This window comes from Telmatherina bonti, assembly GCF_933228915.1.
Source record: "Telmatherina bonti genome assembly, chromosome: 12".
NCBI classification, from domain to species: Eukaryota; Metazoa; Chordata; class Actinopteri; order Atheriniformes; family Telmatherinidae; genus Telmatherina; species Telmatherina bonti.
In genome coordinates, this window is record NC_136610.1 from 39,685,754 (window position 1) to 39,700,762 (window position 15,009).

The 15,009-nt window shown below is 51.2% G+C and overlaps 1 protein-coding gene across 1 annotated transcript; it reads left to right on the plus strand.

The window, feature by feature from the left end:
• Positions 1-10,171: 10,171 nt before the first annotated feature.
• LOC306763420 (fibroblast growth factor 4-like) lies at positions 10,172-13,987 on the plus strand (the record flags this gene model as incomplete). Its single annotated transcript, XM_079250212.1, has 3 exons — positions 10,172-10,451; positions 12,121-12,224; positions 13,811-13,987. The coding sequence occupies 3 exons, from the start codon at positions 10,172-10,174 to the stop codon at positions 13,985-13,987; spliced, it is 561 nt and encodes a 186-aa protein (XP_079106338.1).
• Between the last annotated feature and the right edge of the window lie 1,022 nt (positions 13,988-15,009).

A 15,009-nucleotide genomic window follows, 5' to 3' on the forward strand; every position in this document is an offset into this window, starting at 1 on the left:
GAGAGTCCAGACCAGAGACCAGACTAGAAACCAGACTAGAGGCCAGACCAGATTCAAGACCACAGACCAGACTAGAGTCTAGACCAGAGACCAGACCAGAGACCATACTAGACTCCAGACCATAGTCCAGACCAGAGTCCAGACTAGAGGCCAGACCAGAGTCCAGACCACAGACCAGACTAGAGTCTAGATCAAAGACCAGACCACAGACCAGACTATAGTCCAACCTAGAATACAGTCCAGCTTAGAGACCAGACGAGAGTACAGACCAGACCAGACCAGAGTCCAACCTCGAGTGCAGAATAGAGTCTAAACCAGAGTTCAGACCACAGACAAGACGAGAGTCCAGACCATAGTCCAGACCGGAGTCCAGACCACAGACCAGACTAGAGTCTAGACCAGAGACTAGACCAGAAATCGACCAGAATCCAACCTAAAGTCCAGATCAGAGACCAGACAAGAGTCTAGACCAGAGACCAGACTAGACTGCAGACTACAGTCCAGACCACAGACCAGACTAGAGTCTAGACCAGAGACTAGACCAGAGGCCAAATCCAGAGAACAGAACAGAGACCATACTAAACTCCAGACCATAGTCCACACCAGGGTCCAGACCAAAGACAAGACTAGAGACCAGACTAGATTCTAGACCAGAGACCAGACGAAAGCCCAAACTACAGTTCAGATCACAGACCAGACCAGTGACCAGACCAGAGTCCAGACTAGAGTCTAGACCAGAGACCTGATCAGAAACTTGACCACACACCAGACTAGATTCCAGACCACAGACGAGTCTACAGTCCAGACTAAAGTACTGACCACAGTCCAGACTACAGTCAAAACCAGAATCCACACTAGAGACCAGACTAGAGACAAGACCATAGTCCAGACCAGAGTTCAGACCACAGACAAGACTAGAGACCAGACTAGAGTTTAGACCAGAGACTAGACCAGAGACTAGACCAGAGACCAGACCAGAGATCAGACTACAGTCCAGATTAGAGTCCACACTAGAGTCCAGACTAGATACCAGACGAGAGCCCAAACTACAGTTCAGATCACAGACCAGATGAGTGACCAGACCAGAGACTAGACCACAGACAGGACTAGAAACAAGACTAGATTCTAGACCAGAGACCAGACCACAGACCAGACTAGAGTCTAAACCAGAGACCAAACTAGACTCCAGACTACAGTCCAGACCACAGACCAGACCAGAGTCCAGACCAGAGTTCAGACCACAGACAAAACTAGAGACCAGATTGAAGTCCAAACCAGAGACCTGACCAGAGTCCAGGCCACAGACCAGACTAGAGTCTAGGCCAGAGACTAGACCACACACCAGACTAGACTCCAGACCAGAGTCCAGACCACAGACCAGACTAGACTCCAGACCAAAGTCCAGACCAGAGTTCAGACCACAGACCAAACTAGAGACCAGATTAAAGTACAGACCAGACTAGAGACCAGACTAGAGTCTAGACTAGAGACCAGACCACAGACCAGACTAGTCTAGACCAGAGACCAGACTAAACTCCAGACTACAGTCCAAACCACAGTCTAAAAAAGAGACCTGACCAGGGACCAGACTAGACTCCAGACTACAGTCCACATCACAGACCAGACTAGAGACCAGACCAGAGACCATACTAGACTCCAGACCATAGTCCAGACCAGAGTCCAGACCACAGACCAGACTAGAGTCTAGACCAGAGACCAGACAAGAGTCTAGACAAGAGACCAGACCACTTACTAGACTAGAGTCTAAACCAGAGACCAGACTAGACTCCAGACCATAGTCCAGACCAGGCTGTAGACCATAGAAAAGACTAGAGACCAGACCAGAGTCTAGACCAGAGACTAGACCAGACACCAGACCAGAGTCCAAACTATGGTCTGGATCAAAGACCAGACCAGAGACCAGACCAGAGTCCAGACTAGAGTCCAGACCAGATACCGGACTAGAATTTAGACCAGAGACCAGACCACAGACCAGACTAGACTCCAGACCAGAGTGCAGACCAGAGACCAGAGTAGAGTCCAGACCACAGACCAGACCACAGACCAGACCACAGGCCAGACCAGAGACCCGACCAGGGACCAGACTAGACTCCAGACTAGAGACCAGACTAGAGACAAGACGTTATTCCAGACCAGAGTTCAGACCACAGACAAGACTAGAGACCAGACTAGATTCTAGACGAGAGTCTAGACCAGACTCCAGACAACACATCAGACTAGAGTCTAGACCAGAGACTAGACCACAGACCAGACCAGAGTCCAAACTACAGTCCAGATCAGAGACCAGACCAGAGACCAGACCAGAGACCAGACTAGAGTCCACACTAGAGACCAGACTAGAGACAAGACCATAGTCCAGACCAGAGTTCAGACCACAAACAAGACTAGAGACCAGACTAGATTCTAGACCAGAGACTAGACCAGAGACCAGACAAGAGCCCAAACTACAGTTCAGATCACAGATCAGACCAGAGACCAGACCAGAGTCTAGACCAGAAACCAGACTAGAGTCTAGACCAGAGACAAGACTACAGACCAGACTAGAGTCTAAACCAGAGTCTAGACCAGAGTCCAAACTACAGTCCAGATCAGAGACCAGACCAGTGACCAGACCAGAGACTAGACAAGAGTCTAGACCAGAGACCAGACCAGAGACCAGACCAGAGACCAGACCAGAGTCCAGACTAGAGGCCAGACCAGAGACCAGACTAGAGTCCAGACCTAAAGTCCACACTAGAGACCAGACTAGAGACAAGACAACAGTCCAGACCAGAGTCCAGACCACAGACAAGACTACAGACCAGACTAGATTCTAGACCAGAGACCAGACGAGAGCCCAAACTACAGTTCAGATAACAGACCAAACCAGTGACCAGACCAGAGTCCAGACTACAGTCTAGACCGGAGACCAGACCAGACTAGACTGCAGACTAGAGACCAGACTAGAGACAAGACCGTAGTCCGGACCTAAATCCAGACCACAGACAATACTAGAGACCATACTAGAGTCCAGACCAGAGACCAGACCAGAGCATAGACCAGACCATAGTCCATATTAGAGTCTAGACCAGAGACCTGATCAGAGACCAGACCAGAGTCCAGTCTACAGTTCAGACCAGAGACCATACTAGGCTCCAGACTAGAGGCCAGACCACAGACCAGACCAGAGTCCAGACTACAGTCCAGATGACAGACCAGAGACCAGACCAGAGACCGGACCAGACACCACACTAGAGACCAGACCAGAGTCAAGACCAGACCAGAGTCCAGACCACAGACCAGACCAGAGGCCAGACCATAGACCAGACTAGAGACCAGATTAGAGTCTAGACCAGAGACCAGACCACAGACCAGACTAGATTCTAAACCCGAGACCAGACCACAGACCAGACTAGAGTCTAAACCAGAGACTAGAGCAGAGGCCAGACCAGAGACCAGACCACAGACCAGACTAGATTCTAAACCAGAGACCAGACCAAAAACCAGACTAGACTCCAAACTACAGTCCAGACCACAGACCAGAGTCCAGACCAGAGTTCAGACCACAGACCAAACTAGAGACCAGATTGAAGTCCAGACCAGAGACCTGACCAGAGTCCAAAATAGAGTCTAGACGAGAGACCTGATCAGAGACTAGACCAGAGACCAGACTAGACTCCAAACTACAGTCCAGACCACAGACCATAGTCCAGACCAGAGTTCAGACCACAGACAAGACTAGAGACCAGACTAGATTCTAGACCAGAGGCTGGACCAGAGAGCTGATCAGAGACCAGACCAGAGTCCAGACTACAGTCTAGACCAGAGTCCAGACCAGAGTTCAGACCACAGACCAAACTAGAGACCAGATTAAAGTCCAGACCAGAGACCAGAACAGAGTCCAGGCTACAGACCAGACTAGAGACCAGACTAGAGTCTAGACCAGATACCAGACCACAGAGCAGACTAGACTCCAGACCAGAGTCCAGAGTAGAGTCCAGACCAGAGGCCAGACCATAGACCAGACTAGAGACCAAAATTGAGTCTAGACCAGACTCCAGACCACACACCAGACTAGAGTCTAGACCAGAAACCAGACCAGAGACCAGTCTACAGTCCAGACTACAGTCCAGGCCACCGACCAGACCAGACCAGAGTCCAGACCAGAGACCAAAACAGATACCACACTAGAGACCAGACCAGAGTCCAGACCATAGACCAGAGCAGAGACCAGACTAGTATCCAGACGAGAGTGTAGACCAGAGTCCAGACCACAGACCACACTACAGACCCGACCAGAGTCCAAACTACAGTCCAAACCAGAGACCAGACTTGAGACCAGACTAGAGTCCAGACTAGAGTCTAGACCAGAGTCCAGACAAGGCTGCAGACCAGATACCAGAGCAGAGTTTAGACTAGAGTCCAGACGGTAGTCCAGACCAGTTGCCAGGTCAGAGACCAGACCAGAGCCCAGACTACAGTCCAGACCACAGACCAGACCAGAGTCCAGACCACAGACCAGACCACAGATCAGACTAGAGTCCAGACTAGAGTCTAGACTCGGGTCCAGACCAGAGACCAGACCAGACCTCTCGAGCAGAATGATGCTGAAGTGAGATCCAACCATTTCAGACCGAAGTCTTGTATCCGAGGGGATCCCCGAAGCTGGCCTGGCTCTGGACTATGGTGGGATCTGAATCCTGACAGAAACTCTGCCAGTCGAGCTGAAAGCAGAAAGGCGCGATTTAAAGCGATGCAGCAGTGTTGAAGCCTTCCATGCAGGAAATGTGTGTTTGCAGCTGCAGCAGTGTCCTGTTCGGGTCGACTCCACCGTTTGCTCCCTGCGTGTGAAGGATTGCAGCCTCAGTCAGAAGTTTAAAGTCACTCAGGCTGAATGTCTCTTCTTGGCATCAGGAGCGTAAAGTTCTGCAACGGCTTGACGTCTGCCAGCGAGCTGACTCATTCCTGCAGCTGCTGGCTGTTTCCAGGACCGACACATGAGCTGGTGAGATCCCGACGCCTCCTGCAGACCGGCAGGTCAGCCAGCCTCGGGCTGCCGGCCTCTGCTGGGCTCAACTACGTCCGGGGTTGGGAGGCGATGGGGATTTTTACGTCTCTGTAAGTCCAACCGTCCTCTTCATGCCATCACCCCCTGCAGCTGGACGAAGTCCTCCTGGTTTCTATGAACGTCACCATGGGAACAAACACTCTTCTTCTTCTGTCTGTTTTCTAAACTGTAAACTCTTCTAAGTTCTCACATCCAACCCGGTGGGAGGGAGACCGGGTGGGAGGGAGACCCGGTGGGAGGGAGACCCGGGTGGGAGGGAGACCGGGTGGGAGGGAGACCCGGTGGGAGGGAGACCCAGTGGGAGGGAGACCGGGTGGGAGGGAGACCGGGTGGGAGGGAGACCCGGTGGGAGGGAGACCGGGTGGGAGGGAGACCCGGTGGGAGGGAGACCCGGGTGGGAGGGAGACCGGGTGGGAGGGAGACCCGGTGGGAGGGAGACCGGGTGGGAGGGAGACCGGGTGGGAGGGAGACCCGGTGGGAGGGAGACCCGGTGGGAGGGAGACCGGGTGGGAGGGAGACCGGGTGGGAGGGAGACCCGGTGGGAGGGAGACCGGGTGGGAGGGAGACCCGGGTGGGAGGGAGACCGGGTGGGAGGGAGACCCGGTGGGAGGGAGACCCGGTGGGAGGGAGACCGGGTGGGAGGGAGACCGGGTGGGAGGGAGACCCGGTGGGAGGGAGACCCGGTGGGAGGGAGACCGGGTGGGAGGGAGACCCGGTGGGAGGGAGACCGGGTGGGAGGGAGACCGGGTGGGAGGGAGACCCGGTGGGAGGGAGACCCGGTGGGAGGGAGACCCGGTGGGAGGGAGACCGGGTGGGAGGGAGACCGGGTGGGAGGGAGACCCGGTGGGAGGGAGACCGGGTGGGAGGGAGACCGGGTGGGAGGGAGACCCGGTGGGAGGGAGACCGGGTGGGAGGGAGACCCGGTGGGAGGGAGACCGGGTGGGAGGGAGACCCGGTGGGAGGGAGACCCGGTGGGAGGGAGACCGGGTGGGAGGGAGACCGGGTGGGAGGGAGACCCGGTGGGAGGGAGACCCGGTGGGAGGGAGACCCAGTGGGAGGGAGACCGGGTGGGAGGGAGACCGGGTGGGAGGGAGACCCGGTGGGAGGGAGACCGGGTGGGAGGGAGACCGGGTGGGAGGGAGACCCGGTGGGAGGGAGACCGGGTGGGAGGGAGACCCGGTGGGAGGGAGACCGGGTGGGAGGGAGACCCGGTGGGAGGGAGACCCAGTGGGAGGGAGACCGGGTGGGAGGGAGACCGGGTGGGAGGGAGACCCGGTGGGAGGGAGACCCGGTGGGAGGGAGACCCGGTGGGATAACGGGGTTCAGATTTTACCGGATGGTTTAGTTGAAATAAAAACAGGCGGAGCAGAAAGCAGTTTTCTGGCTTCCAAACAGACATCGCCCCATTAGACGAGAAAACAGAACCAAGTATTTTTCCTGTCAGTATCAGCGATTCTGATCTGATGCTAAATAAAAGTTAATGAACGTGGAAACCTCCTTTAGAAGCAGCTTTCCCACTTCCTGCTCCGCACACTTCCACGTTTCGACTACGTAGGCTACCAAGTGTTCTATGACGTCTGCCACTCCAAAGTGAGCTTTCCACTAGTGAAATGAGACGGCCTGTCTAGTCTACAAGAATTACCCATAGTGCTCCAGTCCTCCGTTGCCTAGCAACAACATATGCCAAGTTTATCTAATCCTTTTCTTTCTGATCCTTTTCTTCCACAAAAAAACAGAGAATTATGTTTAAATGACAGAAAATGGTGGCAGTAATTTTATTTTTTTCCTCTGTGTCTAAATGACCAACATGAGGAGGAGGCAGGTGTGTGTGTGTGTAATGTGTACCAGTATGTATGTGTGTGAACATACATTTAAAGAAAAAAAACAAAAAACAACTGCTGGTGTGATGCCGACACCAGCTCCATCTTTTCTGTACGGCCTCGTAGGATGCATCGCTTGTAGCCTTCAGTTTAGGCTAATCTGGACCCAAACAAAGTGCGGACTTGGAGGACTGGGAGGACTGGGAGGGAGGATTGGGAGGACTGGGAGGATTGGGAGGACTGGGAGGGAGGACTGGGAGGACTGGGAGGACTGGGAGGGAGGATTGGGAGGACTGGGAGGACTGGGAGGACTGGGAGGGAGGATTGGGAGGATTGGGAGGACTGGGAGGGAGGACTGGGAGGGAGGACTGGGAGGACTGGGAGGGAGGACTGGGAGGGAGGACTGGGAGGGAGGATTGGGAGGATTGGGAGGACTGGGAGGACTGGGAGGGAGGACTGGGAGGGAGGATTGGGAGGATTGGGAGGACTGGGAGGACTGGGTGGGAGGACTGGGAGGACTGGGAGGACTGGGAGGGAGGACTGGGTGGGAGGACTGGGAGGACTGGGAGGGAGGACTAGGTGGGAGGACTGGGAGGACTGGGTGGGAGGACTGGGAGGACTGGGAGGGAGGACTGGGAGGACTGGGAGGATTGGGAGGACTGGGAGGACTGGGTGGGAGGACTGGGAGGACTGGGAGGACTGGGAGGGAGGACTGGGAGGGAGGACTGGGAGGGAGGATTGGAAGGAGCCTTTGAACTGGGACACCTCTATGATGTTTGCAGCCAACTAATCTGCAGTTCGAGTGTGCAGAACCTGAATTAGGACACAACTTCTTCATCTTGGTTTCTTGGCAGTGAGCAGTGACTTGCTGCGTTAGCACCACCAGCTGGTAAGGAGCGTGGATCTGCACGTCAGATGGATGACTGATTACTGTGTGGCGTATCAGATCAGATGAATCAGCTTCTCCGTGAGACGATGTCTGCTGGGTGTTAAATCCAACAAGCTGCAGTTAGTGATAAACTCACATTTTAACGTGAAATTTGACTGTAGAACATAAATAGTTGGGATTGGAAGCATCAATATTTCATTATGGATCTGTACATCAGTAATATAAGTAATGAAGAACCGTGAAGGAATCTATGTGTGGAAGGGTCTGTGTTTATGTCCTGAAAGGAGAACATGTTGTTCATTGGTCCGATGACTGGTCCGATTGGTCCGAGTGTCATCCTCCACCCCTCTCTCCGCCTACCCGACCCACCTCCTCCTGTGTTTGTCTGTGAAGACACCGCTTACCTGTCCTGCATCACGCCATGCGGTCTGAACGTAGACGGGAAAACTCCAAACCTGCATCCAGGAAACATGGAAAACATCTGCATCCTGCAGATGAATCACAGCTCAGCTTGGTGTGTTTGTGCTCCCAGCGGGGGAACTGGAGCTTCACAACTGTGTTCAGATGATCTCTGATCGCCTCTCCGGCTTGCTTTGTATGACGCACCGCATGCCACATGGCATCAGGGTAATGTACTACCTGCAGGCCGGGAGAAGTCTCGGTATGAATCACAGCTCAGCTTGCAGTGTTTTTATGTTTGAACGATCTGTGTGCCGTCCAGCAGCATCACAACAGGCCGGCGAAGAAGAAAACACGACAACATCCTGTTAACATCCCCGCTGCTGCTTATCATCATATCGGTGTCAGACTGCAGCTGTAACGCTCCAATCCAGGAAGATTCCACTTAAAGTTCTTCTGCTGAACGCTAAACTACGTGTCTGTCCTCACGCTGCATTAAATATTAATATCTGACAGAAAACCTGGACGGATCGATCTGTGGCAACTTCAGCCTGGTGGGTCAGGGAAGATCACTTCCTGCTCCGACTGCAGCTTACGCCTTCTCTGGACGGGGGCGGAGCTTACGCCTTCTCTGGGCGGGGGCGGAGCTTACGCCTCTTCTGGACGGGGCGGAGCTTACGCCTTCTCTGGACGGGGGCGGAGCTTACGCCTTCTCTGGACGGGGCGGAGCTTACGCCTTCTCTGGACGGGGGCGGAGCTTACGCCTTCTCTGGACGGGGCGGAGCTTACGCCTTCTCTGGACGGGGGCGGAGCTTACGCTGCAGCTAACCGAGAGGAAACTCGTTAATCACAAATGTTTTCAATATCGCCAGAAAAAGCCTCATGTTGTGGCTTTTCTGTCTGAAAGCTTGCTAGCTGTTAGCCGGAGAGACATAATTAAGAGTAGATGCTACACTTGCTGTTGGCGTGAGAAACGCGGCCGCCATCTTGGACCGGTAGCTGATCCAATAGCACCCCTAGCTGAGCAGCCAAACAGGAAGATGGCAGAGGATTGTGCGGCGTATTCCTGTTGGAATTTGCAGTCATGTTTTGTGAATGGAGTATGTCTATGCCCATCAGCGAAATGGTAGCTAGCTTGGCAGGCTATGTTTGGTGTTTATTACAGACTGATCACCAGAAGTCTGAAGGAAACGAAAAATCTGGAGCACATTAAATGTTCTTGTGTTGTCTCCCAGGTTTCCTGTTTTCATTTTTTGCACGTGTATAAATACGGTTTGAGATGACGATGATGTGTCCAATAAAATTGATAAAAGTTCATATTATTGCATCTTTCCTCGTGTTTGTATGAGGAACACTTAAGCCTGTTGTTCTGCTTGTCTTCATCATGTCTGTTTGCAGCCATCACTATGATTGACAGGTCTGCTGATAATCAGAATGTGTTATAAACGTGATCACACCAGCAGGTCAGGAGGTAAACATGTAGAATCTGTCTGCGAGGACGACTAATGGGCTTCCTGGGCTCCTCCTGCAGCTGGAGGAGGAATGTAAAGGAGAAAGTGATAATTCATCCAAACAGCCTCAGAGGACCAATAGGATCAAATATGACGTCAGAACCGACCAATGAGTGACGTCAGCGTCGCTGAAGGGGCTCGGTGGTCTTTCCCACCATCAGATTAACCTGTTTACAGCTTGCGTGTTGTTTTCTGTCACTATGGATTTCCTACATGTGTGCTTCAGCTGCACAGGTGACTCAGACAACACGGCAGGTGGTGAATGATGTCATACGCAGCACTTATAAGGAGGATTTCCTTCTGGATTCACCTGAAACATGAAACACCTCTACACCAGCACTGGACTGGATCTTTATGTATTCTGCAGCTCTGCAGAATACAGTGGAGGCTTTATCTTCACGGCGGGACTGAACTTCTTCTAACTTTGCCTCAGAAATACACAAACTTCAGCACCTCTATGACTGTCAGAGTTGGTGATCAGATGATGGCACTGTTGAGGTCCAAGCTTCCCGCGGTCCTGTACGGAGTCCTCCTGTGGAGCTCTTTTGCAACACTTCCTCTCAGCATCAGTATGAGGCAAACCACACACAGACCAACGTCGCAGACCAGCAGCAGCTCCTGGAGGAAACGGGAAGCCAGAGATGGAGAATACCTGCTGGGCATTAAGAGACTAAGAAAGCTTTACTGTAACGTCGGCATTGGCTTCCACATCCAAGTTCTACCCAATGGGAAGATAACCGGAGTTCACAACGAGAACAAATACAGTAAGTAACTCTGACACTCAGTGATCAGCTTAATCTGTGCTGTTCACATTCTCCTTTGGGGGTGTGTGATGACAGGATCTACTTTCATCTGGTAAATAATGTCTAATAATCCTATAAATTCATCTTGAGATCCTGCAGACCACCAGACAGTGGTGCTAACATGTAGCATAGCAGCAATGCTAACATGTAGCGTAGCAGCAATACTAACATGTAGAGGAGCAGCAATGCTAACATGTGGCATAGCAACAATGCTAACATGTAGCATAGCAGGAATGCTAACATGTAGAGGAGCAGCAATGCTAACATGTTGCATAGCAACATGACAGGGAGAAACTTGGCTAAAAGACTTGAGCGCCTGCGTCCACACCTGCCTGGTCCTTTCTCCACACAAACAGGGTCTCATCACTGTGGGAGCTTGCCGCCACGGTCACAAATCATGCTTTTATCGCAGTTTCAAAAGCTTGTGCCAGTCTCCATGGAGATGAAGGTCCTGCCAGTCTCCATGGAGATGAAGGTCCTGCCAGTCTCCATGGAGATGAAGGTCCTGCCAGTCTCCTTGGAGATGAAGGTCCTGCTTTGTCTAAACTATCTTTAAACTATCTTGGGTTCTCTTTATACCCGACTTGTTAGCTCAGCGGCGCTCAAACATGCGGTTGTGAGATCATTTCAGGGAGTCGGATAGTTATAAAATAAATGTAGCCTAAATTCTGAAATACTTTTACCAGGGCTGATGGAAATAACTATAAATGTAGATCAATCTTAACCCGTTAACAACGGAGTTAGTACACTAGTTGTATCAAACATGTAAATGTGGCACAATGTCAGTGAGAGAAGCGGATTCTGGTCATGTATGTCAAGTGAATTCCATGAAAACGCCTTTGTACCTGTGGCCGATCATTTGTACTTTTTTCCCAAAATGTTCCCATAGCCGTTCTGGATTTGGCTCAGGAAGACAACTCAAGTCCTGGTCAGCAGGTGTACCTGCTGACATTAAGGTTACCATGGCAACGGCCACCTCAGACCCATGGAACTGCCGACATTACATGGCTCTGAGACAGCAGGTAGCCGTTACCATGGCAACCTTAATGAACGCTGCCAGTTCTGTGTATCCTGTTGGTGAATAGAACGTAGCTTACATACCTGTATCCTGTTCTCACCATTAATTTATGGTACTTCTCTGTCACTCATTTACAACAATACTTTGAGCCTTTTAAAGGAAAAGACTGACTTTTACTGGCTGCAGAGATCCCAGAGAAGAGATGGGATGAAGACGATGCAGGATTAGTGATGATACTGCTGTGAAATTCAAACTGAGCCATAAAATCTTTATGATTCTTCTGTTTTTAGTTCTTGTAAAGTTATAAAACCAGATCAAACCAGATGAACAAGACATTCTCCTTTCAGGACATGAAGCGACCCTTCCACAGGGATTCCTTCACAGTTCTTCATTGTTTCTTCATACCTATATTACTGATGCGCAGAACGATACTGAAATAGTTTGCTTCTAACCCGAACTATTTACGTTCATGGTAAAATAAGAGTATTCTGTCATTTGGGGAAAACATTTGGTCATTAACTGCAGATTATTTAGGACACATGTTGAACATAAAACCTGTTCCAGATGAGAGTTGCTGTAATTTATTACCCACTGCTTATGCTGGTATTTCAGGTCTTATAGAAATTTCTCCGGTGGACAGAGGAGTGGTGTCTCTGTATGGGGTGAGAAGCGGCCTCTTCATCGCCATGAGTGACAAAGGCAAACTCTACGGTTCGGTAAGAACAAGATGTGTAGCCAGGTGTGTGATCTGAAATAAAACTGTGGAGCTTCTGCGCTGATCTTTTCCAAAGTCCACGGAAGCTGAATGTTGTTTCACAAAAGCATCACAACATGTCGTGCCGTAATTCTGTAACTTGTCTTCGCGTGGACTGAAATAAATCAGCAGGTTTAGGGAGAAGGTGTCATGAAATGTTCAGGTCAGGCTAATGCTAAAGCTGCAAGCAGCCCGAACGCCGTGGCGCCACATCAGTCTGGAATCAGTCAGTGGTTTATTTAACATTATCTTCAGGCCAAACAAAATATATTTAATAATAATTGATGCATTTTGTGTGTTTTGTGTTTTTCATGAAGACAATGACGTTATGTAATTAAAGCCGCAAGCGGCATCCATCGGGTCCTCGCCTCATGCCGAACCCTCCACCCGAACTCGCCACAAAGCTTCCGGGTGGATGTGAAGTAAAAGGCATGAATCCAAAACTAGTTTGTTCAAAAACAATGCACATACAGTACTAAATGGGTGTAAACGCCACGATGGCGGACACCCCGTTGCCATGGTAACAGGTGGTCAATGCACTTTTTTACTCGCCTTGGGCTGTTACACATGTGTGCCGAATTTCGTAGCCATAGGTGAAAGTAGACGATCCGGCCCCTAGGGGCCCCCCCCCCACAATACATTCTATAATGTGTTGAGGACCTACCAAATACGAATAGTTACAGTTTTGGTGCACATCGCATGAATTTGTGCAAAGATATAAGCTAACCGTGTTTCATGGCGAGAAGGTTTTTTTCCAAGATGGCGGACACTCCAGTGCCATGGTAACAGGTGCTTAATATAGTTTTTTGCTTGTCTAGGGTTGATACACATGTGTGCCGAATTTCGTAGTCCTAGCTCAAAGTAGACGATCGGGCCCCTAGGGGCCCCCCCCAAAATGTCCCCCCCCCCCCCACAATACATATTACAATGCGTTAAGGACCCTCGAAATATTACTTATTTGAATTTTGGTTCCGATCAGATCTATTTCTGCAAAGATATGAGTGAACCGTGTTTTATGGCGAGAACGCTTTTTTCCATGGGTTGCCACGGTAACACGCTTTGTCCTGTTGGAAAGATTTCACTAACTTTTGCTCCCCATCTTGTCACGAAGCTTCCTGCTGAGTATGGAGCCCATAGCCTGAATCCCCTCAGACTAGTTCGTTCAAATACGATGCGCTTAAAGTTATAAAAAGGGCACAAATGCCAAGATGGCGGACACCCCGTTGCCATGGTAACAGGTGGTTAATTGAGTTTTTTGCTCGTCTTGGTTACTTATACATGTGTACCGAATTTCGTAGCCCTAGGTCAAAGTAGACTATCGGGCCCCTAGGGCCCCCCCCCCCCCACAATACATATTACAAAGCGTGAAGGACCTACCAAATATGAATTATTTTAATTTTGGTTCCGATCGGATGTATTTCTGCGAAGATATGAGTGAACCGTGTTTCATGGCGAGAACGCTTATTTCCATGGGTTGCCACGGTAACACACTTTCTGCTATCAAAATGAAATGTGTATTTAAGGCGTTTGTCTGACTTTTCTCTGCAGGGTCACTATGACGACGAGTGCAAGTTCAAAGAAAGTCTTCTGGCCAACAACTACAACGCCTACGAGTCCGCCGCCCACCCGGGCATGTACATCGGCCTCAGCAAGGTCGGCAAAACGAAACGGGGCAACCGGGTCACGCCCACCATGACCATGACACACTTCCTCCCCAGGATGTGATGACGACAGCAAACTGGACCGATTTACTGGCATGTCGTCCTGCCGCAGCTCTCGAAGCACGACGGACATTTCCATCTGGGACTGAAGCGACATTTATATAAACTGCTGCATCAACGAGGCCGGCGATGAGGCCTTCAGCGGACTTCATGCATCATGTTAACCGTTCAGGAAAATGTGGATTTTTCTAGTCAGAAAAATAAATAAAACACGTGCAGATCTGCGTCTTCTCTTGTCCCGATTTCTCAGCTTTTACAGTCAGCACAGGAACCGGCTTTACACAAGTTAGCTCCTGGGATAACAGGCGATTCATTCTCTACGTTAGTCCAGTTCAGGCTCGCAGTGAAGCTGGAGTCTATCGAGAGCCCACCAGAAGCGGGAACACCTGGACCGGTCTCCAGTCCACCACAGAGGGACAAACACACTCATTACTGGGAGAATCTAGTGATCACCTGCATGATGATGCATCTGTTCAGACGGTGGGAGGAAGCCAGAGAACCCAGAGAGAACCCAGGCATACACGGGGAGAACATGCAGACTCCACACAGAAAGGCCCCCAGTAGACCCCCGGTGGACCCCCCAGTAGACCCCCGGTAGACCCCCAGTAGATCCCCAATAGACTACCGGTAGACCCCCAGTAGACCCCCAGTAGATCCCCAGTAGACCCCCAGTAGACCACCAATAGACTACCGGTAGACCCCCAGTAGACCCCCGGTAGACCCCCAGTAGATCCCCAGTAGACCCCCAGTAGATCCCCAGTAGACCGCCAGTAGACCCCCGGTAGACCCCCAGTAGATCCCCAGTAGACCCCCAGTAGACCACCAATAGACTACCGGTAGACCCCCAGTAGATCCCCAGTAGACCCCCAGTAGACCACCAATAGACTACCGGTAGACCCCCAGTAGATCCCCAGTAGACCCCCAGTAGACCACCAATAGACTACCGGTAGACCCCCAGTAGATCCCCAGTAGACCCCCAGTAGACCACCAATAGACTACCGGTAGACCCCCAGTAGATCCCCAGTA